General features: G+C 40.1%; 1 protein-coding gene across 4 annotated transcripts in view; it reads left to right on the top strand.

Moving 5' to 3' along the window:
* The window catches only part of DHX29 (DExH-box helicase 29), a 54,424-nt gene that overhangs the window by 3,487 nt on the left and 27,070 nt on the right, over window positions 1-23,867 (top strand). For 2 of the 4 annotated variants that reach the window (XR_011249709.1, XM_069556523.1), the window contains exons 1-10: window positions 754-1,269; window positions 4,019-4,092; window positions 5,265-5,378; window positions 7,213-7,342; window positions 8,058-8,203; window positions 16,614-16,736; window positions 21,005-21,131; window positions 21,832-21,990; window positions 22,608-22,773; window positions 23,035-23,158. Coding sequence is in view for 2 of the 4 variants with exons in the window: in XM_069556523.1 (XP_069412624.1) it covers window positions 7,222-7,342; window positions 8,058-8,203; window positions 16,614-16,736; window positions 21,005-21,131; window positions 21,832-21,990; window positions 22,608-22,773; window positions 23,035-23,158 (966 nt within the window). In the remaining 2 variants the exon portion in view is untranslated. Of the gene's footprint in view, window positions 1-753; window positions 1,270-4,018; window positions 4,093-5,264; window positions 5,379-7,212; window positions 7,343-8,057; window positions 8,204-16,613; window positions 16,737-21,004; window positions 21,132-21,831; window positions 21,991-22,607; window positions 22,774-23,034; window positions 23,159-23,867 lie in introns of those variants that run through there. The other 2 variants (XR_011249708.1, XM_069556522.1) reach the window with 1 other exon arrangement.

The following is a 23,867-nucleotide window of genomic DNA, read 5'->3' on the forward strand; positions in this document are numbered from 1 at the left end:
TACAGAATAGTTCTTGGCACAGTTCCAGGTGTTCTTCCACTTCTGTTTTTTTCATTTCTTTTGTTCATCAAATAATTCTTGAAGAGCTGCTATGTGCCAGGCAAGATTTGAGGAACAGAGGATACCATAAGAACAGAACAGCCTGAGATTACTGCTTATATGACTGAAGGTTGGTGGAGGCTACTTACAACCATAAGGCTTGTGTTTATGAAAATTATTAAACCTAGTTGAGACTTAAAATCTTAAGAGGGAAATAAGACAAGGGGACTGATGTCTTGAATAAATTCATGAAAGCCATTATAAATATCTTTTAGGGTCACCAAAATAAAACAGAAAAAGTGCCGTCAAAGGAAACAGTGACTTGGTAAAGAATAAATCAGTGGTACAGTCTGTTTGATTTAGAGCAGAGATGGCTTTTTTGAGGAAACCTGCTGAGATGATTTGTAGGAACCAACTGTTACATCTGGAGGAAGAGTGAGGCTTAGGGAACAAAGGTGAAGGCCCAAAGGTGGGAACTTGAAATGAAGCAGTCAGACAAAGTCTGTGTGGGTGGAGTGAAAGAGCGGGGACTGGTGTTGGTATTAAATGGGGAAGAGACCTTAGCTAGGATTAGTCAGGTAGCTGTGGCTCTGTGGATTTCCTCAGACACCCTGACTGCTTCGATTATGTCAGCTAGCTCTCATTTATTCTCCAGATACTCTGTAGTTCCCCTTTATAGCTTCCTTGGATAATTAATTGCTTAATTACTTCATCAGAATAGCACTGTGAGGACAAGACTGGGTCTTATTCCTGACTGGATCTCTTGGCTGGTTTGGATGCTCTTGCAGATGTGTGCTGTTGGTCAGAAGGGAGCCAGGGTGCCTCAATCCGCCGATCACCAGCATCAGCATCTCACAGTGAATGTCTCAGTGTTAGTAGATGATTACAATCACTGTATGATGTAAAATGCAATACTGTGTAAAAGGAATATATTCTAAGAGTATTGGGCAACAGGAAACTGATTCTGGCTGATGCCTCTTCTTCCTCACTGAATCATCTTGAGGAAATTACTTAGTTTTTCTGTGCTTCAGCTTTAATAAGTATTTCTGAGAGCCAGTAACATAGGTTCCATTGTCCATGTATAGTCATTATAGATTGAAATCCTTAGTGCATTTGCCTTGAAGATACGTACTGCACACTAACTTCCTTATTTCCAGTCAAATTTCCAGTAACTCCCTTCTTCTGAAACAAAACCAAAACTTGGAGAAGGATTTCTAAACAGCAAAAAAGGTAACTGTCATACATCTTACGCAGGTTACTTGGCAAAAGAATGGGGACCATTTTTATTGCACGGCCTGTTGACTTAGGATTGTATTTGAAAATAGGGTTACTCATGTCCAAGTTTTGATATCTCTTTTCTTCTGGTGCCATCACTTTTTCCTAGGTAACAGATTAGAATTTGGGACTGGGGAGCTGTTAGGTTTCCATTCTGAAAGTTGGCTGGCTGATAGGAGAGGACACCAAATTAAGAGTCTCAGAGAATTGGGTAGGCTCTGCAAGCCTGTTGGCACAATAATAGGTATTTATAATAAGTATTACATCATGAAATGCTTTGAATTTTGCCTATTGTAGTATTATTATGGCAGGAAGTGTAAATACATTTTAGAAGGATTTCTTTCAGATTGTTTTAAAATGCATCTCAAATTTTGGAATTTTTATTCGTATTGATTAAAAAACATTTGTTAGCATGTTTTAGGAAGAATTTGAAAATGAAAGGGCCTTACTGGTTAACTTGATTTAATTGGTAATATCCCTAGCATGATCTCATTATTACTTCAGTTTCTCAGAGTATTGATTAAAATGAAAGCACACCATTTTCAGAGACCCTGACTGACACCCAGGGAATGCACAGCAGTATGATTGTTCATTCCCCTCTTGATGTTCTGGGGACTTAGATCTTCTTTTATTTGCCCTCTGAAAGTTTGCAGTATAAACTGACCTCAAGCAAGTGATATGATTGGATGTTTTAGGTGCAATACTTGGAGGAGGCAAATGAGAACTGACTGCAGTCTTCAATTCACTAAAAAACAAAACCAATCTAGGATCTCCTGATGGTCCAGTGAATAGAACTTGGCATTTTCACTGCCAAGTTCAATTACTGGTTAGGAAACTAAGATCCTGCAAGTGGTGTGGCACTGCCAAAACAAGAAAGAAAATAAAGCAAAACTTACTAAAGGAATTTACAATCTTACCTCTGACAATAACACGTCAACCTTGAACTGTTTCTCAGTATTCTCTAGGTAATGAAACATCCATCTGTAGAAAAGGTTAATGGTTGGGGGTCGTGGCGGGGAGGGGTTGCCTCTGCATGGGTTTAGGGATTTATTAGTATGCTAAATTTGTGAATGAATTTACTACAACTGGTAAGACTCCCAGAAAGTCTGGGATTAAAGACTGCTGATATGATTGACATTAGTTTATGAACAAGGTTACTAGGATTAAGGTACAGTCTGAGACTAAAAGATGAGGAAAACCATACTATACCAGAATTCTTATTATCTTTTAACATATTTACTAGTGTTTTAAAATGAACAACCTGCTGTAAGTCAACAGAGACTAAAATCCTTGAATTTAAAATTATAACAAGCAACTCTTTAATGTTAGGTTTCTCCAAGTGAAAAAAAATTCTTGTTTTAAGATTTATAAAAGCAGAGTAACTAGGTTTTGTACTAGGATTATTTTTATATAGCTGTGGTCTCAAAAGTGTGCTCAGGGGATCCTGGGGAATTATTGAGACCTTTCTAGCCAAGGCTTAATGAGATCAAACTATATTCATAATCTAAAATGTTATTTGTCATTTTCATTTATATTTTCTCACTAGTGTACAGTGACTACTTGATGTGTAATGTTATAGAAGATTAAATGTGGAAGCTAGACATTAAGAGATTTGCAAAAGTAGAGAACAGTTTTTTTTATCTAATAAAAAAACTTTTCATAAAAGTAATACTTATTTTAACACATAGTAAAATTTATTTTCAATGAATTAATGTTTTTAAACTTTTCTCTTTTATCAATATGTGATAAATATCAGTATTATAACCCACATAAACAAAAAGTACTTGGGATCTTTAGTCATTTTTAAGAGAGAAGGAGATCATGAGACCAAAGTTTGAAAGTAAAATTTATTCCTTCCTGGTTAGTCATTGTTAGAAGACTGATAACATACAGTATTTCTATTGACTGGAACAGACTTGACAACTATAGCAGATTCAGTAGTGTTCACCCAAACATTCACGTCTACCTGGAACCTCAGAATGTGATCTTTTTTGGAAAAAAGATCATTGCAGATGTAATTGGTTAAGGATCTCGAGATGAAATCATCCTGGATTTAAGGAGAGCCCTAAGCCCAGTGACTAGGGTCAGAGAAAGGAGAGGGAGACTTGGACACAGGCAGAAGGAATAAGGCCGTATGAAGGCCCATTTTAGGAGCGAGACAAGCAAGCCAGGAAACACCTGGGATCACCAGAAGAAGGAAGAAAAGAGTTACCTAGAGCCATCAGGTGAAGTATGGTCCTACTGACACCTTGATTTTGGACTTCTACCCTCCAGAATTATGAGAGAATGTTTCTGTATATTCAGCCACCAAGTCCATGATAATTTGTTTCAGGACCCTTGGATACTGATACAGCAACCTTGTACTCAGCAGGAGACATGATAGGTGCTCCCACTTCCTTTTTCTGTTCAGAGTTACCCATCTTCTCTGCCAGGAATCAAATATCCTCTAAGAGGTCTTCCTTCAGCTAACTGCTGAAGCATTTGCATTCGGTGAGAAACTAGTTAACCTAGAGAATGCTTAACAGCATAAAATGGTTTCGAAAGTTGAGCAGTATTGCTGCCTTCTGGATTGGGTTATTTGGTAAAGTGGAAAAGAGTTGAGATCAAATATTTAATATTTAGTGATCTTTAGATAAAAATTAAAATAGTGTAATGGATGTTGATCATTAAATTACCTTGCCTATTTATTGTCTGTTATGTATAGGTCCGAAAATTTACAGTTTTAATTCTGCAAGTGATTCTGGTGGTCCTGCAAATCTGGATAAATCTATTCTGAAAGTGAGTACCCACGTTTTGAGTCATTCCAAGATATGTTACCTTAAAAAAAAAAATGTAATGTACTCTTAAATGTAAGCAAATGATGGGATATTTTAAAATTTGTAAATAGTACAATAATTACTCATCTATATGAAATAAAAAGTGAATCATACTTTTTATGGTAAAAAGTATATGATAAAAGTACTTTTCTGATAAAATTAAATCATCTGTTGAGAGCCTCTAAGAAATTAAGGAAGTGCTGGGTAAGGCCCAGACTTATAAGCCTAGCATACACATCCCTTTAGATCTGGCTTGGCATACCTTTCCAGCCTTCTCCATTACACTTCTCCACTTAAAATTTTAGTTCACATCTCATTGTTCCCCTAAATCCCATATGATTCTATGACTCCAAGCTTTTGTCCATAGGCTCTCTGGCTAGAAAGCTCTACTTCCCCTTCTTATGTCTTCTTAATAATTACATGCTGGGTTATAGTTTCTTTTTCTATATGTTTCTTGTGCTAGACTGAATTCCTAAAGTATGTTTTTGTGCATTGCTCATAGTGAGCATTCATTAAAGATGTGACCAAAGGAAGATATATTTGAGGGTAGATGGTTATGTGATCTTAGGTTAAGTATATGGAAACAACAGAAGATAAAATGGCCAGTAGGAAAAAAATTGAAGACAAACAGTGGAAGCCAAAATAGTTTGTGTAATCTAATATTACAATTTATGTTAGTATAAGTTTTTACTTGATTTGCCCCTCTTTTAGCATTGCATCCATTCTTTCAGGCAGTGTGCTTAGGTTGCTTTATATTAAGGCACATTTCTGGGTTCCTTCCCAAATGATTCAGATTCAATGTGTTTAATAAGGCTTAGGAATCTGTCTCTGCGGTGGCAACATAAGGGTGGTCCAAGGACAATGTCATGAAATACATGGCTTCAAGAAGCTTTGTAAAAGGAATTTTGTCTTGCCAGATATTGTTGTTTTTACCATACCTCATTTTTTCTTAAATATGTGATAGGAATGTGATACAATGAATGGTATTCCAGTATAATTGGTGTATCTGATTTCAGCTGAAATTCTGGGCTTGGTTGGTAGGGATATAGAAAACTGATTCCTTCTAATTATTTAATTATTAAATGTTATTTAGTAATTCATCTTCTAATTGATATGATCTTTTTGGTCTCAAAGGTGGTAATTAATAACAAACTAGAGCAAAAAATTATTGGAGTGATAAATGAACATAAAAAGCAAAACAATGACAAGGGAGTGATTTCTGGAAGACTTACTGCCAAAAAATTACAGGTATTTTGCAAACCTTTTTTTAAAGTTACTTATTTTTAGTGGAGCATTAAAAAAAAATTTTTTTTAATTGAAGGATAATTGCTTTACAGAATTTTGTGGTTTTCTGTCATACATCAACAAGAATCAGCCATAGGTACAACCCATGTCCCCTCTCTCCCAGACATCCCTCCCATCTCCCTCCCAACCCCACCCTTCAGCCTGTCGCAGAGCCCCTGTTTGAGTTCCCTGTCATACAGCAAATTCCCATTTTCTATCTGTTTTACACATGATACTGTAAATTTCTGTGTTATTCTCTCCATACATCTCCCCTTCTCCCTCCTCTCCTTCCACCTTGTCCATAGGTCCATTCTCTATGTCTCTTTCTCCTTTGCTGCCCTGAAAATAAATTCATCAGTGCCATCTCTTCAGATTCCATATATGTGTGTCAGTAATGATATTTATATTTCTCTGACTTACTTCGCTCTGTTTTGTCCACCTCATTAGAACAGATTCAAATGCATTCCTTTTTATGGCTGAGTAGTATTCTGTTGTAAATATGTACCACAGCTTTTTTATCCATTCATCTGTCAGTGGACGTCAAGGTTGTTTCCGTGTTCTAGCTATTGTAAATAGTGCTGCAGTGAACATTGGGATACATGTGTCTTTTTCAGTTTTGCTTTCCTCAGGGTATATGCCTAGGAGTGGGATTGCTGGATCACATGGTTTTTAAGCTTTTTAAGGAGTCTCCATACCATCTTCCATAGTGGCCGAGTCTCCAGACCATCTTCCATACTGCCTGTATCAGTTTACATTCCCACCAGCAATGCAAGAGTGTTCCCTTGACTTTTCAACTTCCATTGAAATTTCATGTAGATTAGTTCCATGTGCAAAAATGAGAAAGAAGTTGTGCCAGATGTGAGTGTACACATTAAAATAGTGATATGAAAATTACATCCCCCAAATTATGTTGGACTTGTAGTGGGCACTTTGCTTACATTTTCTCTGACACACCAATGCTGGAAGGTATTTTGCTCCATTTTTCAAATGAAGAAATCGAGGCTTAGAAGGATTATATAAATTATAGCCTGAGGTTGTTAATTACTAAATAGCAAAATAAAAAGGGATTCGCTGGTGGCTTAGAGGTAAAGCCTCTGCCTGCAATGAGGGAGACCTGGTTTTGATCCCTGGAGAAGGCAATGGCAACTCACTCTAGTACTCTTGCCTGGAAAATTCCATGGGCTACAGTCCATGGGGTTGAAAAGAATTGGACACAACTGAGCTTTTCGCTTTCAAAATAAAAGGAGTATGAATTTCAACCCAGTCTTGCCCAGATCTAAAAATGTTTTAGAAAGTACATTAAAAAGCTTTACTTTTTATATGAACATGTTCATTGAAGCACTGCTTATGATTTAAGAAAAAGAAAACATTCCAAGTGAGCACCAGTAGGAAACTGTATAGTTAGATTGTGATATATCTATCCAGTGGAATATTTTGTAACTATTACAAGTGATGAACAATTTCTAATAATTTGGGAAGATGCTTAGTTATAATGTTAAATAAAATTTGTTTCTAAAAAAATCACACAAAAATGACTGAAGGACCCACATTGCATTGCAAACAGTATCTTTGGATAGTGAGAATATGAGCAATTTCTCCTGGTCCTTTTTTATTTTTCTGTAGTTCTCAAATTCCCTAGTTATCAAATAATTCTTCAAACTGGAAAAAAAGAGAAAAAGATACTTTTGAAGTTATAATTTGTGTCAGAATTTCCGTTTTAAAATGAATGGGAGAATACACTTAGTAATGAAAAAACAGAAAATTGACAGAGTGGCTTTTTTACATTTCCCTTCCATAGGATTTATACATGGCTTTACAAGCATTTTCATTTAAAACTAAGGACATTGAAGATGCCATGACTAACACACTCTTACATGGCGGTGATCTTCATTCTGCCTTGGATTGGCTCTGTTTAAACCTTTCAGATGGTAAGCAGTATTATCATAACAGTCTTTCAGTTTATAAAACCTTTTGAAATAATTTGTGTTTATGATATTTGTAGAAAGCTTTTGGTTTGCACTTAAATTTTTTTTCATTGTGTTATAATTATTTTTAAAATATTCTTACCCTTTTCTGGTCTTTTTGGTATATATTCTTAAAGATTATAGTCTGTGCAAGAAAAAATTATTTTTGTGTGTGTTGCTTTCAGTTGTTAATGGCCATTTTGCAATGCACATTATACAGCATATTCTCGACTGTCTGTAACCTGTCAGGCTGTGTACCTGGTTTTGGTTTAGAAATTAGGGCTGTCTTGCTTTGGGTAAATAATATTTAATTAAGCACAAGGTTCAGGCTGTAACCTTTGGCAAGATCCTGGAATGTAAATTGCTTTTATGACTGATTAAGACTACTACCACATGCAACCAAGGAGGAGGGGAGAGTTAAGATTTTCTTATGAAAATTTAGGCATCTAGCACTTTGAGGGTGAAATGGCCAAATCGAGGTGGGCTGGTTTTTGTCTAGAGAGTGTTCCCACTGGTTTGATAATAAAACAACTTTCATTGTAGGATTTCTATTCCTAGGAGATGAACAGTAGAAGAAAGTTAAGTGCTCTTTGTTTAGACAGGTTTTATGCATGTATTTAATAAATATTTGTATGTTTTCTGTATCGTGTACATCATTTTTATCCCAATTTCTCTTAAGATGCACTTCCTGAAGGATTCAGCCAGGAATTTGAAGAGCAACAACCTAAAAGTAGGCCAAAATTTCAGTATCCTCAGACGCAAGCCACTATTTCACCTCCACTGCAACCTAAAACCAAAAAGCAGGAAGAAGATCCTAAGATCATGGTAATTTAAGAATTCAACATTTAAAGTGTAAAATCAGAGGGAAACGTGTAACAGTTCATAAGAGTATAAGTATTAGGTTGCGGTTACGTTTTTACTCATTGAAAATGTCTAATGGGTTTGCCAAACCCATTAGCATTGTCGTTTCAGTTATCTATTGCTACATAACAAACCACCCGAAAATGGAGTGACTTAAACCAACATTTTATTCCTTACGATTTTGCAGTTTGGACTGAGCTCAGCTAGGCAGTTTGTCTGATCCAAGAGGTATCTCCTCAGGCTAGAACATCCAAAATGGTTTATTTGCTCACATTACTAGAGCCTCAGCTGGGATCTTGCTAGCAAGGCACCTCTCTCTCCACATGATTAGTTTAGGTTTCCTCTTACATTTTGATATTAGAATGGTCAGACTTCTTACTTGACATCTGGCTTCCAAAAGCAAGTGTCTCAAGATAGTAAACACCAGTGTACAAATTTTTATCAAGCCTCTGCTTGTATCACTCTTGCTAATGTTGCATTGGCTGAAGCAAGTCATGTGGCCAATTCAGAATCTTTGTGGAAGGGGGTTACAGAAAGGCACTGATACTGGAAGGAACTGAGAGAGCAAGTCCACCACAGTAATGCAAAGGCAAGAAGGGAGTTTGTTTATTCCTAGCGCGCTAGGGCCCAAGTCTCATCCCGCACAAGGGACTCCGACAAGAGCCCCGAACAAAGGAGTATGGCAGCTTATATACAGGCAGTTCTTTGTCTCAGTTACAGGAGTAGCTGGCCAGGCAGGATGAGCACATATCTTGTCTCTTTTTGGTAAACATGACTCAGGTCCTAGAGCCCGTCGTTTGGTCCCTAACATTCCCCCCCGTCCTTAGATCATATAGAGGAATCTTTCTCTCGGTCCTGAGACACAGTTTGATATTGTTGTCGAAGCACAAACAGCTGTACTGTATTTATGTGTTCCTTTACAAAGGCTGTAAGTCTATTGATAATACATGGGCCAAAGGTGAGCATTAGTGAAATACTAGCAGGGGTCCCAGCAAAGTGGAGATTAAGGTAGTCAGCCAAGGGGGTTGTTGAAACCAAGATTTAAACCATCCCTGTTGAGCCTCATGTTCTTGTTTACGTTGGGCTAGTCCTTCTCTCACTTTGGCCGTAGATTTTTTAACTATTTCTGTATGATCAGCATAGAAACAGCACTCTTCCTAGGGCAGCACAGAGTCTCCCTTGTTGCAGAAAGAGCAGATCTAATCTCCTCCTGTTTTGCAGAACTACTTCAGATAGAGAAGTTAGAGAGGATTTTAAATGACTAATAGATTGCTCTATACGGGTAATGTCTTTATCTATGGCCGCTCTCAGGGAGTTAAATCCTTGGCTTTGCAGGGACAGAGCTGTTATTCTGGTTCCGGCCCCGGCTATTTCAAGACCGAACATAGTTGCTATGGTTATGGCGGTAAGAGGTTCCCTCTTAACTTTATAAGTTCTTTTTGGAGGATTTAGAGTTAATTTTTGGGCCCAATAATCATATATTGCTTTTTCTGGTCGGTACAGAATCTTTGGCACGACAGCCACCATAACACAGAATTCTTCTTTGGGATCAAAGATTGAGCTATGCAGGCATGGAGTTAGCCCCGTGAACAGACCCACCATTCCCCCATTTGAGGTATTAACCATTTAGCTACAGGCAAATCATCAGGCTCGACGACATACACACAAAGTGGAGACTTTGCTGGTAACACTGTGCCCATGCATAAGCCCTTTCCCCATACCTCTTTCATCGTAAGACCCACCTTTCGGTCCCCCCAATGACACTGAGGAGGATCGGTGCTGTTGGCCAAGTCATAAGAGGCGTTGAGGCCTGCTGCTTCGTAATAAGGGGGAATTAAGTTGTAACATAACCAACAAGATTTAGTTGCCTCAGGATGGGTCTGATTCAGGGTGGCATAAGCTGCCCTAATCAGCTTTCATAGGGGATCTATTTCAGTGAGCGCTTCTGCTTCGGGGCTCACTGCCAAAGATGTTGGCATGGAAGTCATTAGGTGGGGGGTTACAGCCAGCTTTTCTACTTTGTTGGGCCCGATACTGTGTACAAGAATTGGCTCTAAGGCCTGGCTCACTACTATAATCTCTTTCTCATCAACCCCAAACCCTCCTGATTCCCTCGTCTGTAGCCCCCAAGATAGGCCAGAGATCCAAGTCCCCTCTTTTTTGCTTTTTTCTGGATTGAACCTTATTCTGACTTGTGCATAATTGCAACTTTCACAGCTAAAAGTTGGATCTCCGAGGACCCTAGGGAGGGGCTTGGCGAATGAAAAATTAAGTAAATCTCGATTTCCTACTTCCCAGCGCCGAGGTCCATCATTAGAAGTAACACAATCCCAAGTTTTACAATAAGAGTCTTGTGCCCCCCCACAGGTCTTCCAGTCATGTCTGGGTGCGCCTGGGCATGCCCAGAACCCTTGTTCTCAGAGATAACCCCTAGCCCAAGGCACATTTACCATCGGCTTAAGGTCAAAGTACAAGTCTGGCCACCATGTGTTTGGTGGATGTATTGCAGTAGTGGAGTTTAGCACCTCTCGTGTTAGTCCATTTTGCAGCTTCCAGGTGATTTTGACGGGTTGATGTGGGTTCATGCTGGCAACTCCGGAGCAGAGTAACTGGGTCATCCACAAGACGGCCCAGCCGAGCTGTCCTGGTCCTATTGGCGCCTTCGAAGCTTTAGCCTCAGGGGGTTGGATGGGTGCAGAGATGCTTCCCATTTTTTTTTAGCGTCTTTCTGCTTTGCTGAAGCAGCTGGGCATACGTGGTTGCAATGCACCCAAGGCCCGATACCGTCGACCTTTAGGGCAGTTGGGGTGGTAAGAAGAACAACATAAGGACCCTTCCATTTGGGTTCTAGTGCCTTGGTTTGGTGCCTTTTGACCCATACCCAATCTCCTGGGCCAGTGTCATGTGAGGGAATAGTTCCCTTATTTTGACCCACATGTATTTTCCGGAGCAGTTTCCAGACACGAGAGTGCACCTTGCTTAAGGCCATCAAGGCCTCTTGGAATTGTCCCAAGGTGGGAAGTGGTAGTTTCTTTCCTTCAAATATTGGACATACAGGGGGAGGTCTCCCATACAGAATTTCAAATGCGGTCAGATTAAGTTGATAAGGAGTATTACATGCACGGAAGAGGGCGAAGGGAAGGAGGGTCACCCAGTCCCCGCCAGTCTCTATAGCCAATTTAGTTAAAGTTTCTTTTAGAGTCCGATTTGTTTTTTTTACTTGCCCTGAGCTCTGTGGACTGTATTCACAATGTAACTTCCATTTAGTCCCCAGGGCTAGGGCAAGGCTCTGAACTATTTGACTCACAAAAGCAGGTCCATTATCAGAGCCAATGGTCACTGGCAGGCCAAACTTGGGAACTATTTCTATTAAAATCTTTTTTGCCACTATCATTGCGGTTTCTCCCTTTGTAGGAAAAGCCTCCACCCACCCTGAGAAGGTATCCACCAACACTAACAAGTACCAGTAACCATACTTGCCTGGCCTTACCTCGGTGAAATCTATTTCCAAGTGTTGCCCTGGTCCTTCTCCCCGATACCTCAGTCCTGCATGTTGTCCTTTTCCTGGCCTCATCTGTTGACACGCCTTACAAGCATGCACTATGTTCTTTACAGTTGTCTGGTGCTGGGGAAATCGCAGGCACGCAGTTTGAAAGAGCATCAGAGTCTTCTTTTTTCCCAGATGAGTAGACAAGTGTAAATGCTCACATAGTTGCCGTCCCAACTGAGCAGGGAGTATCAAGTAGCCGTCTGAGTCTTGGTACCATCCATCTTTACCTTTTTGAAGGTTGATGTGTTCTTGAATCTAAGCAAGGTCTGTGGATGAATACTCAGGGGTTGGGGCAGAGTTCCCATACCTGGAGGTGGAAGTCCAATCTCCAACACAGGGGTGATGAAATCTTCATCAGCTACTTTTCGAGCTGCCAGGTCTGCGGCACGATTCCCTCGTGCCGTGGGGCTGTCACCCTTCTGATGTCCAGGTACGTGTACTATTGACACATCCCGAGGCATCTGTACAGCTCTAAAAGTCTACGGATTTCAGGCAAGTTTTTAATTTCTTTTCCTTCAGCTGTCAAAAACCCCCGTTCCCGATATATCGGGCCCTGGATGTGTACCGTGCCAAAAGCATAGCGACTCTCAGTGAAAATAGTTATTCTTTTTCCTTTGGCTCTCTCTAATGCTTGAATCAGGGCAATTAACTCTGCCTTTTGTGCTGAGGTATCCGGGGGAAGGGCCTCTGCCCATATCGTCTGTCCAGAGTCATCTACTACTGCGGCTCCCGCCCATCTCTGTCCATCTTTTACATAACTGCTGCTATCTGTGAACCATTTTAGCTCACTGTTATCCAGTGGAGTATCGGTTAAGCCCTTTCGCATTGCTGCTACCCCGGCCAGTATCTCATCACAATCATGGAGGGGGCTGTTTTCCTCCGGATTGGGCAAAAGAGTGGCTGGATTTAGAGTGCAGGGTGTTTGGAAATGAATCCGTGGGGTGTCAAGTAGCAAGGCCTGGTAGTGCGTCAAGCGGGCATTAGAAATCCATTTACCTGGGGGTTGCTTTAAAACTCTCTCTATGGCATGAGGAGTGTAGACCAAGAGTCTCTGTCCATAAGTCAGTTTATCAGCATCGTGGAGCTAGATAAAGAGCGCAGTGGCTGCGATGATACGGAGGCAAGGTGGCCATCCGGCTGCCACTGGGTCCAGTCTCTTGGAAAGGTAAGCTACAGGTCGCTTCCATGGTCCCCATCTCTGTGTTAGTACCCCTTTTCCTATCCCCCACTTTTCATCTACAAATAATTGGAAAGGCTTAGATGGATCAGGGAGGGCAAGGGCAGGAGCTTCTAGCAAGGCTCACCTGAGCTCTTGGAAGGCCTCTTTCATTGGCTCAGTCCATTTCCAGTCCTTGTTTTGTTTGGTCCCTTTATATAGGGGCCTGGCCTTTTCTGCAAACCCCAAGATCCATATCTGGGCCAGCTCTTTTTGATTTTTACGGTTTTCTTCAGCTCTAAATTATCTTTTTTTTCTTCTAATGCGGTCCTCTCTCTCTTCCGGGGTCTCTCTATGATTAAAAACTCTCTTGGCTGCCCTCACTAGATCTTGCAAGGATTGTTCACTTAACCTCTCTATCTTTTGTAACTTTCTTCTAATATTGGGGGCTGCTTGATTTACAAATGCTAACATAACTGCTGCTCGTGACTCATCTGCCTGTGGGTCCATAGGGGTATACTGTCTAAAAGCTTCTATTATCCTTTCCAGGAAGGCTGCTGGGCTCTCATTTGGCTCTTGTCTCACTGAATTTATTTTGGCCAAATTAGTTGGCTTTCTGGCGGCCGCTCTAAGGCCAGCCATGAGAGTCTGACGGTACACTCAGAGACGCTCCCTACCTTCAGCGCGTTCGAAGTCCCCGTTGGGTCGCACCAAGGGGAACCCCTCCTCAATGAGGTTAGGCTGTATTGTGGGCTTCCCATCCACCCCTGGCACATTTTTCCGGGCTTCTGACAGGATCCGTTCGCGCTCCTCTGTAGTAAAAAGTACCTGTAACAGTTGCTGACAATCATCCCAAGTGGGATTGTGAGTAAACAGGATAGACTCTAAAAGATCAATAAGACCCTGCGGTTTTTCAGAGAAGGAGGGAGTCTGGGTTTTCCAGTTGTACAAATTACTAGTGGAGAAGGGCCAATACTGATAAGTCCATTCTCCACCCTCTCTGGCTGGCCCCGCCCGGACCGGAAACGCATGAACGGTGGAGGAGGGAACCTCCGGGTCTACTTCCCCTACGCCGGCCATTTTTTTTGCCTTTCCCCGAGTTCCCTGGGCAGGGCCCCTTTCTCTGGGAGGAGCTGAGGGCTCGGCTCTCCTCCGGGCTTCTCCCGATGAAACCTGTGGAAGCAGAGGCGGATGTGGATCTGCATATGGGGGTGGGGACAACTCGGTCTCTAAATCTATCAGATTAGGATACAGAGAAGATTCCTGGAAGACGGGCTTCGTCGATTCTCGTCCTTTTTTCCTTCTTTGTCTTCGGAAGCCGTCATGACTAGCACCTGCAGGGTTGGCGAGGTTGGAGTCAGGGAACAGGGACGGGGAGGTTTAGGAGGTTTAGAAGGAATGAAAACAAAGGGTTTAAGCCATTCTGGTTGGTTTCTCACTAGATCCTGCCAGACCAGAATGTAGGGAGTCTGATCTGAGTGCCCGGCAGGACTAGGAGTAAGCACCCTCTCTTTAACTGCCTGGATAATTTGGGGATTGAAGGTTCCCTCTTGTGGCCATCCAACGTCAAAGGTGGGCCACTCGGCGGAACAGAAAGTCACCAGTTCGCTCTTCTTCAACAGTAACGAAAGATTCTGAGCTCTAGACTTGAAATCAGAGAAGTGGTTAATCATAAGAGATAAAGGAGTAGAAGTTGTTTGTCCCATGATCACAGAAAAGTACACTGGGAGCCAACAGAGCACACAAAGAGCAACGCAGACACCACAAATAGACAAACAGATAACAAACGCAAGGTGGCCACCAACAATGCACTCAATCTTACCTGCAGGATGTTCACAGAGCCAGCTGCCTCCCCGGCACGATACCGGGCCCCGGCCTGATACCGGGCCCCGGCCTTACGCTGGACTTAGTCCAGTAACCAGAGCCAGCCGCCTCCCCAGCAAGATACCGGGCCCCAGCCTTACACTGGACTTAATCCAGTAACCAGAGCCAGCTGCCTCCCCATCAAGATATCGGGCCCCGGCCTTACGCTGGACTTGCCTCTGCACTTTACACCCAGATGCCTCCCCAGTATGATACTGGGCCCTGGCCTTAATCTGGGCTTTTGCAACGTTAGCACCGGTGCTCAGAGCTCTTATCTCCTAATGAGGTTACTGCCTTCTACCAGGAGAGTTGTCCTCCCCGGTGGGGCGGAGATCCCAGACGAGCCCCCAAATGTTATGCACCGAGCCCGTATCTCTGAACCAACCGAGAGAGCAAGTCCACCACAGTAATGCAAAGGCGAGAAGGGAGTTTGTTTATTCCCAGCGCGCTAGGGCCCAAGTCTCATCCCGCACAAGGGAATCCAACAAGAGCCCTGAACAAAGGAGTATGGCGGCTTATATACAGGCAGTTCTTTGTCTCAGTTACAGGAGTAGCTGGCGTTACATGATTGGCCAGGCAGGATGAGCGCATATCCTGTCTCTTTCAGGTAAACATGACTCAGGTCCTAGAGCCGGTCGTTTGGTCCCTAACACTTAGGGCATTATACACAAATACTTTGCATATCATAAAACATCTATGAACATGGGTGAACCTAGAGAACATTATGCTAAGTTAAATAAGCTAGTCACAGAAAGACAAATATTGCATGATGTCACTTATATGAAGTACCTAAAATAGTCATGTTCATAGAAACAGAATGGTAGTTACCAGGGGCTAAAGGGAGAAGGGACAAATGGGAAAATGTTGCTTAATGGTAATAAAATTTCAGTTATGCAATATCAATAAATTCTAGACATCTGCTGTTCAACATAGTGCCTGGGGTCAACAGAACAGTATTGTGTACTTTAAAATATGTTAAGAGGATAGATCTCATGTTAAGCTTTCTTACCACAACCACGCCTCTCCCCACAGCAATACACACACACACACACAATGGAACGCTCAAGAATTTTTGAAAGTTACAGGCACATTTAGTACCTTGGTTGTAGTATCATGTGGTATCATGGGTATATCAGTCAGTTCAGTCACTCAGTCATATCCAACTCTTTGTGACCCCATGGACTGCAACACACCAGGCTTCCTTGTCCATCACCAGCTTCCAGAGCTTGCTCAAACTCATGTCCTTCGAGTCGGTGATGCCCTCCAACCATCTCATCCTCTGTCATCCCTTCTCCTTCTGCCCTCAGTCTTTCCTAGCATTAGGGTCTTTTCCAATGAGTCAGTTCTTCCCATCAGATGGCCAAAGTATTGGAGCTTCAGCTTTAGCATCCATGATATAAGCATATGTCCAAACTCATCAAAATGATGAGTGTATGCATATATAATAGTTAAAATCACAATAATATGTACAATTGTTAATGTATCAGACCTCAGTAAAGCTTAAAAATAAATAAAAACCTGTGGAAACAGCATCTGCACAAAACCACTGGTAAAGAATAACGCAGGTTTTTCACAGTTCTGTCAATTTTTGCCTCTTTATGTAAATGGATTCTTTGAACTATGTAAGTTTAGACTTACCAAAGTAATGTTGAGTTCTACTCATTTGTCCTTCACTATGATTTTTGAGACTTATGTGTCTGCTGTTTCTGAGTGTAAAGAAATTATAAAAGCAGTGACACTTGATGATAGTTTTGACATCTTTTTCGAATTTTGATTTTTCAGATATTTGTTGTTTTTTTTTCTAGCCAAAAAAGGATGGAAAAAATTTGGAAGTAAATATGAAAGAATGGATTTTGCGATATGCTGAACAACAAAATGAAGAAAAGAGTGAGGCTTCTAAAAGTTTAGAAGAGGAAAAATTTGACCCTGTGAGTAGAAATTTGTGTTAATCTTATAGTTGGATATTCCTTGCAAAATATTTAAGTTTTCTAAGATTTAGTTTCCTCATTTGTAAATTGAAGTAGTTATCTCTTGGGGTTTATGTGAGAGTTAAATAAAACAACACTTAGGGAAAAACATGACAAGAAATAACCATTCAATAAATGTTGTTACATCACTCCCATGTCTAAAGAGACAGTCGCCAAGTATTTTTAAATGATTAAGTGTTAAGAGTATGCTAAATGATTCGGATAATTTTAAAAGCACATTATTTTATAAACGAAAGCCTTTGCCTGGACAGAGAAAACCTACATATCATAAGATAAGCTAAAAATATTAGATTAAGTGAAAAAATCAAGTTGTAGGAAGAAAATAACAATACATATATCTGATTAAAGACTTCTATCTAGAATTTATAAAGAAGTTTTAAAAGGACAACAGGCATTTTACAAAAGCAGATGTTTGGATGGCCAATAAACATGTAAAAATAACTTCAACATTGCTAGTTGTGGGAAAAATGAAAATGAAAACTGCAATGAAATACTACTATATATCTATCAAAATGGCAAAAATTAAAAGATCAGTAATACCAAATGTTGGGAGGATATGAAGCAACCGAACACTCCTACACCGATTGTAGGAGTACAACTACTTTGGAAAACTGTCACTTTCTTATGAAGTTAGACATGCATTTACCATATGACCTAACAATTTCATTCCTAGGTATTTACTCAGTAAAAATGAAAATGTCGTAAAAAAGCTTGTACACAAATATTCATAGCAGTTTTATTAATAACAGCCAAACACTATAAGCAGCTTTCAAAATCATTATATAAGAATGAAAGGCACAAATAAGTACATGCTGAACAATTTCATTATGTTAAATCCTAGAAAAGTCATCTATGCAAAATCAATCTCTAGTAAGAGAAACCAGATCAGTGGTTGTCTGAGCCCACGGATGGAGGAAGGAGATTGACTGTTAGGCATGATAGGGAAACTTTTGGGGATGATGGCAGTGATTTATGTCTTTATGATGATGGTTATGTGGATATATACGTTTATCAAACACATTCTATTCACGTAAAATGGGTATGTTTTGTTATAAGCGAATCATACCTTTATAAAGTTGATTTAGAATGGAGAAAAGGAAGTACAACAGCATGTGTAGTATAATGAACTCATTTGAGTAAAATAATACATACACACACACTCACACACACATATATTTGCATCCTTTTGTATGCAAAGGAGACATCTTGAGAAATACACAAGAAGCTATTACTAGTGAACAGGGCTGGGGTTAGTAGGGTGGATTATACTCTTCTGTATCCTGAGTATTTTTTTTAAGCATGTGCCTGTATTAAAGTAACAAAAACAATTTATGATAGTACATGTTATTTTGAGGTTCAGAAAAAGAGGTCTCTTCTGATTGGAGCATCTGGTCAGTCTTACTGTCAGACTTTATTTTTTGGGCTCCAAAATCACTACAGATGGTAATTGCAGTCATGAAATTAAAAGATGCATACTGCTTGGAAGGAAAGTTATGACCAACCTAGATAGCATATTAAAAAGTAGAGACATTACTTTGTCAACAAAGGTCCATCTAGTCAAGGCAATGGTTTTTCCAGTGGTCATGTATGGATGTGAGAGTTGGACTGTGAAGAGAGCTGAGCGCCGAAGAATTGATGCTTTTGAACTGTGGTGTTGGAGAAGACTCTTGAGAGTCCCTTGGACTGCAAGGAGATCCAACCAGTCCATCCTAAAGGAGATCAGTCCTGGGTGTTCTTTGGAAGGAATGATGCTAAAAGCTGAAACTCCAGTACTTTGGCCACCTCATGCGAAGAGTTGACTCATTGGAAAAGACTCTGATGCTGGGAGGGATTGGGGGCAGGAGGAGAAGGGGACGACAGAGGATGAGATGGCTGGATGGCATCACCGACTCGATGGACATGAGTTTGAGTGAACTCCGGGAGTTGGTGATGGACAGGGAGGCCTGGTGTGCTGTGATTCATGGGGTCGCAAAGGGTTGGACACGACTGAGTGACTGAACTGAAAAGAAGTGGGATTTGAAGGATGCATGAAACATGCATAGGCAACAAAGAATGGGAAAATGGCCCAGATGAGTGAAATAGTGTAAATAAGGGTACAGAAGTGGAATTGTGCAAAGGGCCTTTGCATATTAAACTGTAATCAGGATAAAATGTGTGAGTACTAGCAAATAGGAGTAAACAAGTGAGTTTAACTGAGACTAGAAAATTTTGATGCCCAGAAAGTGAATTTAAGAACTTTCCCTATTGATTAGGAAGGCTCGCTAACTGTGTGGAGGCAGGTAACCCGCAAGAATAACTTTTGCACTTGCTCAGGTGTGAAATGATAAAGTCCCAAATTGGAATTTGTATGGTGTTTTGGAGGAGAGGTGTGAGCACACCGTACAGCATGCAGAACTTCCCTGAGCAGGATTGAGCCTGTGCCCCCTTCTGTAGAAGAGCAGACTCCTAGCCTCCGGACAGCCAGTGAAGTGAAAGTTGCTCAGTCACGTCTGACTCTGCGACACCATGGAGTGTAGTCTGCCAGGCTCCTCTGTTCATGTAATTCTCCAGGCAAGAACACTGGAGTGGGTTGCCATGGGGATCTTCCCAAGCCAGGGATTGAACCCAGTCTCCCGCATTGCAGGTGGATTCTTTTAACATCTGAGCCACCAGGGAAGCCCAAGAATACTGGAGTGGGTACTTATTCCTTCTCTAGGGGATCTTCCTGACCCAGAAATTGAACCGAGGTTTCCTGATTTGCAGGCAGATTCTTTACCTGCTGAGCTACCAGGGAAGCCCCTGGACAACCAGGGAGGTCCCCAAATTGGAACTTAGAAGAGAAACATTTAAAGGAAGAATCAATAGAAATTGCTGATATACTGAACATAAATTAAGGAGCCAAAGACAGCAGGAGATTCGTAGGCGGAGGGATGGTGGTATCAGTGCCACAGAGAGGAAAGATTGAAAGAATGAGTGTGGTTTGGGTGAAATTGAGGCGATAGCTAATCCTTCTGTCTGTTACACTCTATTGCTGTCTGCTTCTACACAGAATGATCCCAGAATTGTGCTTCCTTAGTTGTCTCTTTTCCCCTCGACTCAGTGGTTGTGTCTCATAGCAGCACTGCTAATACCCTCTTCTCTTCCCAGTGGTTTGATGCTTCCCATCTCTTATTAACCTAACCTAAAGGAGAAACCAGTAATTTGAGTTTAGCTCTCTGTCTGGTTTTTGCTCAGCAGAGTTAAATTTTATAATACACATTTTCTCCAGAGGCCTTTTTTTTTGGGTAACATCCCTGACTGTCTTCCATAAGATAGAGATTATAGGAAGGTAGCTTTCAGAAATGGAGAAGGCAATGGCAACCCACTCCAGTGTTTTTGCCTGGAAAATCCCATGGACGGAGCAGCCTGGTGGGCTGCCGTCTATGGGGTTGCACAAGAGTCGGGCACGACTGAAGTGACTTAGCAGCAGCAGCTTTCAGAAAATTGTATTTTTGTTTTTTATATAGTCTTTATTGAATTTGTTACAGTGTTGCTTCTGTTTTGTTTTGGTTTTTTGGCTGCGAGTGTCTTGTACTATTGCATATGCAGTCCTTGAAATCCATATATTTATAAAATGTGTAAAAGTAACTTTTCTTTTTACAGAAATGAGCTCATACTTACATTTTATTCCATAGTTCGCTTATTTTATTTAACATGTCAAGTAAGTTTCTCCATGTGGATTCAGTTCAGTTCAGTAGCTCAGTCATGTCCGACTCTTTGCGACCCTGTGGACTGCAGCACTCCAGGCTTCCCTGTCCCATCACCAACTCCCAAAGCTTACTCAAACTCATGTCCATCGAGTCAGTGATGCCAACCAACCATCTTATCCTTTGTTGTCCCCTTTTCTTCCCGCCTTCAACCTTTTCCAGCATCAGGGTCTTTTCTAGTGAGTCAATTCTTTGCATTACCGTCATTCTATTGCTTCTTGACTTTTCCCCCCAATGACTAGTTTTCTCTGTAGAGCATACCACACTTGATTTCCAGTTTTCCTTTTCAATCAGCAACTGCAGTGAACATCTGTGTACCTACAGATTTGTACGTTTGTATTATTTCTCTATGAAAAATTGCTAAAAGATTTGTTGGACCAAAGAATAAGATCAAAAGATCACAGGCTTTGATATAATACATTGACAGTAGATAAACTAATCTTGCTCTTCGTTTCTTTGTCATCATCTTATTTGGAACAACAGAATGAAAGGTACTTGCACCTTGCAGCTAAACTTCTGGATGCAAAGGAGCAGGCAGCTACGTTTAAACTAGAAAAGAACAAGCAAGGCCAAAAAGAGACTCAGGAGAAAATAAGGAAATTTCAAAGAGGTAAATGCTTTAAAATTCTTAGATGTATTAATATGTCTTCTTTATTGGCTTTCCTTGGATGGAGGTTGCCTCTTTTTTATATGTCTTCTCTTTCCTAACATTTTACACTTGGGGGTGGCAAACTTTTGCAACAAGCCAAATAGTAAATATTTAAGTTTTACAGGTTGTTATGATTACTCAGCTCTGCTGCCACAGCATAAAAGCAGCCATATACAAGACATAAGCAAATGGTTATGTTCTCAGAAAACTTTATGGATGGTGAAATTTCATATAATTTTCACATGGCACCAAATATTTCTTTCTTTTATCTTTTTCAACCAGTTAAAGATGTAAAAATCATCCTTAGCTCACAGACCATATGGAAATAGGTAGCAGGGTTGGATTTGGCCTGCAGCCATAGTTAGTTAACCTGAAGTGTACACCATAAAACACTATCTCCACTCAAGAAGGAGAGGTGAATATAATTCCATGAGAATTTATTTTTAGTGAAGATGTTTTTCTTGGCCTTCTACATCTGTTAAGTGATTTGTTCTAAAAATGTTAGTATGTAATGTGAAAATAGATTGCCTTGAACTTCTAGTACAAATTCCTAGTAAGAAGGAAAAAGAAGCAATGTTTAAAAAAAAAAAATTGCAAAGTAAAAAGGCATGAAAAACAAATATGAATAAAAAAATAAATAAGCATCATTTTTTTTTGGTAGAAATGGAAACTTTACAAGATCATCCAGTATTCAATCCAGCCATAAAGATTTCACACCAACAGAATGAAAGAAAGAAGCCTCCTGTAGTCACAGAAGGAGAAAGTGCTTTGAACTTTAATTTATTTGAAAAGTCTACAGCTGCTCCTGAAGAAGAAAGAGGTAAAATGAAGGGAGAGTGTTCCAGAGTGTAATTTGTAAATAGTAAAACATCAAGGACTATATAAGTGAGAAATTGTGTTACTTTGTATTCCAACAAACTACAAAAGATGGCAGTAAAGTTACACTTCCACACACTGTCTTGGAAAAGTAATCATTATAATAATTTGTTTAGCATTTTGTGATTACCAACATCTGGCTTCAGCCTCATCTCTCTCCAGTTCAGACTCCTGCCAGAATTATCTTTCTGTAACACAGATGAAAATATAAGTTTCTGGTTAAAAATTTTAATCAGTTAACAAGTTCAAACCTTCTATTATGGCTCTGATGATCCTTTGCATTCTGCCACACTCTACCTTTCCACCTTATTCTCCCAGCTGTGTACTCCAGCTGCATCATTCTTAAAACATGTATTGTTTTATGGCTCCATGACTTTGCTCATCCTATTATCCCCTTTTTGGCCAACCTTTCCCTTGCTTGAATCAGGTCTGTCTGTCCTTTTCTAACCTGTTCTCTTAAAAAAAAAATCTGTTCCCAAAAGTGGGAGAACTTTAATTCTTCAAAAGATATTCTGTATTACTACATAAGCATTTTTAAAGAACCAATCTTTGTCATTTTAGAGAAAAAGAAAGAACCTCATGATGTAAGAAATTTTGACTATACTGCTCGAAGCTGGACTGGAAAATCTCCCAAACAATTTCTGATCGATTGGGTCAGGAAGAATCTTCCCAAGAGTCCAAATCCTTCCTTTGAAAAAGTTGCAGTAGGTAGATACTGGAAATGTAGGTATGTTTTTGGTTAACTGAGTGAACTTTTAGAAAAATCTAAGATGAAAATATTTTTTTTCCTATGAGTAAAGTAGATGTTTAGGAAGCTGGTTCTACATCTCTAGGTTGATAGTGCCTATAAATCATTACCTGGTATTAATATAGTGTTTTCTGTGAGAATATTTAATTTAAATAATGTAAACTACAGTTCAATGTTAATGGAATTCTGACCATTTTTACTTCATCAATTTTATTTTAAAATGTCTTTGGCTTCTTTTAGGGTGAGGGTAATCAAGTCTGAAGATGATGTCCTGGTTGTGTGCCCCACGATCTTAACAGAGGATGGTATGCAGGCTCAGCACCTGGGAGCTACTTTAGCTCTTTATCGTTTAGTGAAAGGTCAGGTAAGTTTTTATAGATCCAAGTGTCTCAGAATTCATTTGTGGAGTAATGGGTATATTTTGTCAACATGAAACGATCTGCATGTGGAAGGTAAGGTTTAATCGTGGCCCTTTGTGCCAGTTTTCTCTTCACTGAATGTTGCTTCTGAGTAGTCCTTGTTTCTGCTTATTTATAATTTTGACTTTGTCTCATCTCCAAACATAGTTCAAGCTTTCTCTCCTTGGACTGGAGGCACTGAACCATTTGGTCCAGCTTTGCAAGCTACACTGATTTAAAGATTAAAAAACTGTGCTAGAGTGATTGAATTAAGGAGAGTTTTTAAACAATTGTTTTCCTTTAATGTTATATTATCTCTCAACTTTAAAATACAAAACATTGGTTCCAGTTTTCACTTTTAGGTTATATCGACTAAAACTTCCAGTTTAAGGAAAGATGAAAATAAAGTCTTACTGAAGAGAGCACTTTTTTTTTTTTCAAATTTTGTTTTTACTTTTTTTTTTTTTTAATTTTTTTAAATTTTTTTAATTTTAAAATCTTTAATTCTTACATGCGTTCCCAAACATGACCCCCCCCTCCCACCTCCCTCCCTACAACATCTCTCTGGGTCATCCCCATGCACCAGCCCCAAGCATGCTGCACCCTACGTCAGACATGGACTGGTGATTCAATTCTTACATGATAGTATACATGTTAGAATTCCCATTCTCCCAA

The sequence above is a fragment of the Ovis canadensis genome, chromosome 16 (genome assembly GCF_042477335.2).
Source record: "Ovis canadensis isolate MfBH-ARS-UI-01 breed Bighorn chromosome 16, ARS-UI_OviCan_v2, whole genome shotgun sequence".
In the NCBI taxonomy this organism is placed as follows: domain Eukaryota; kingdom Metazoa; phylum Chordata; class Mammalia; order Artiodactyla; family Bovidae; genus Ovis; species Ovis canadensis.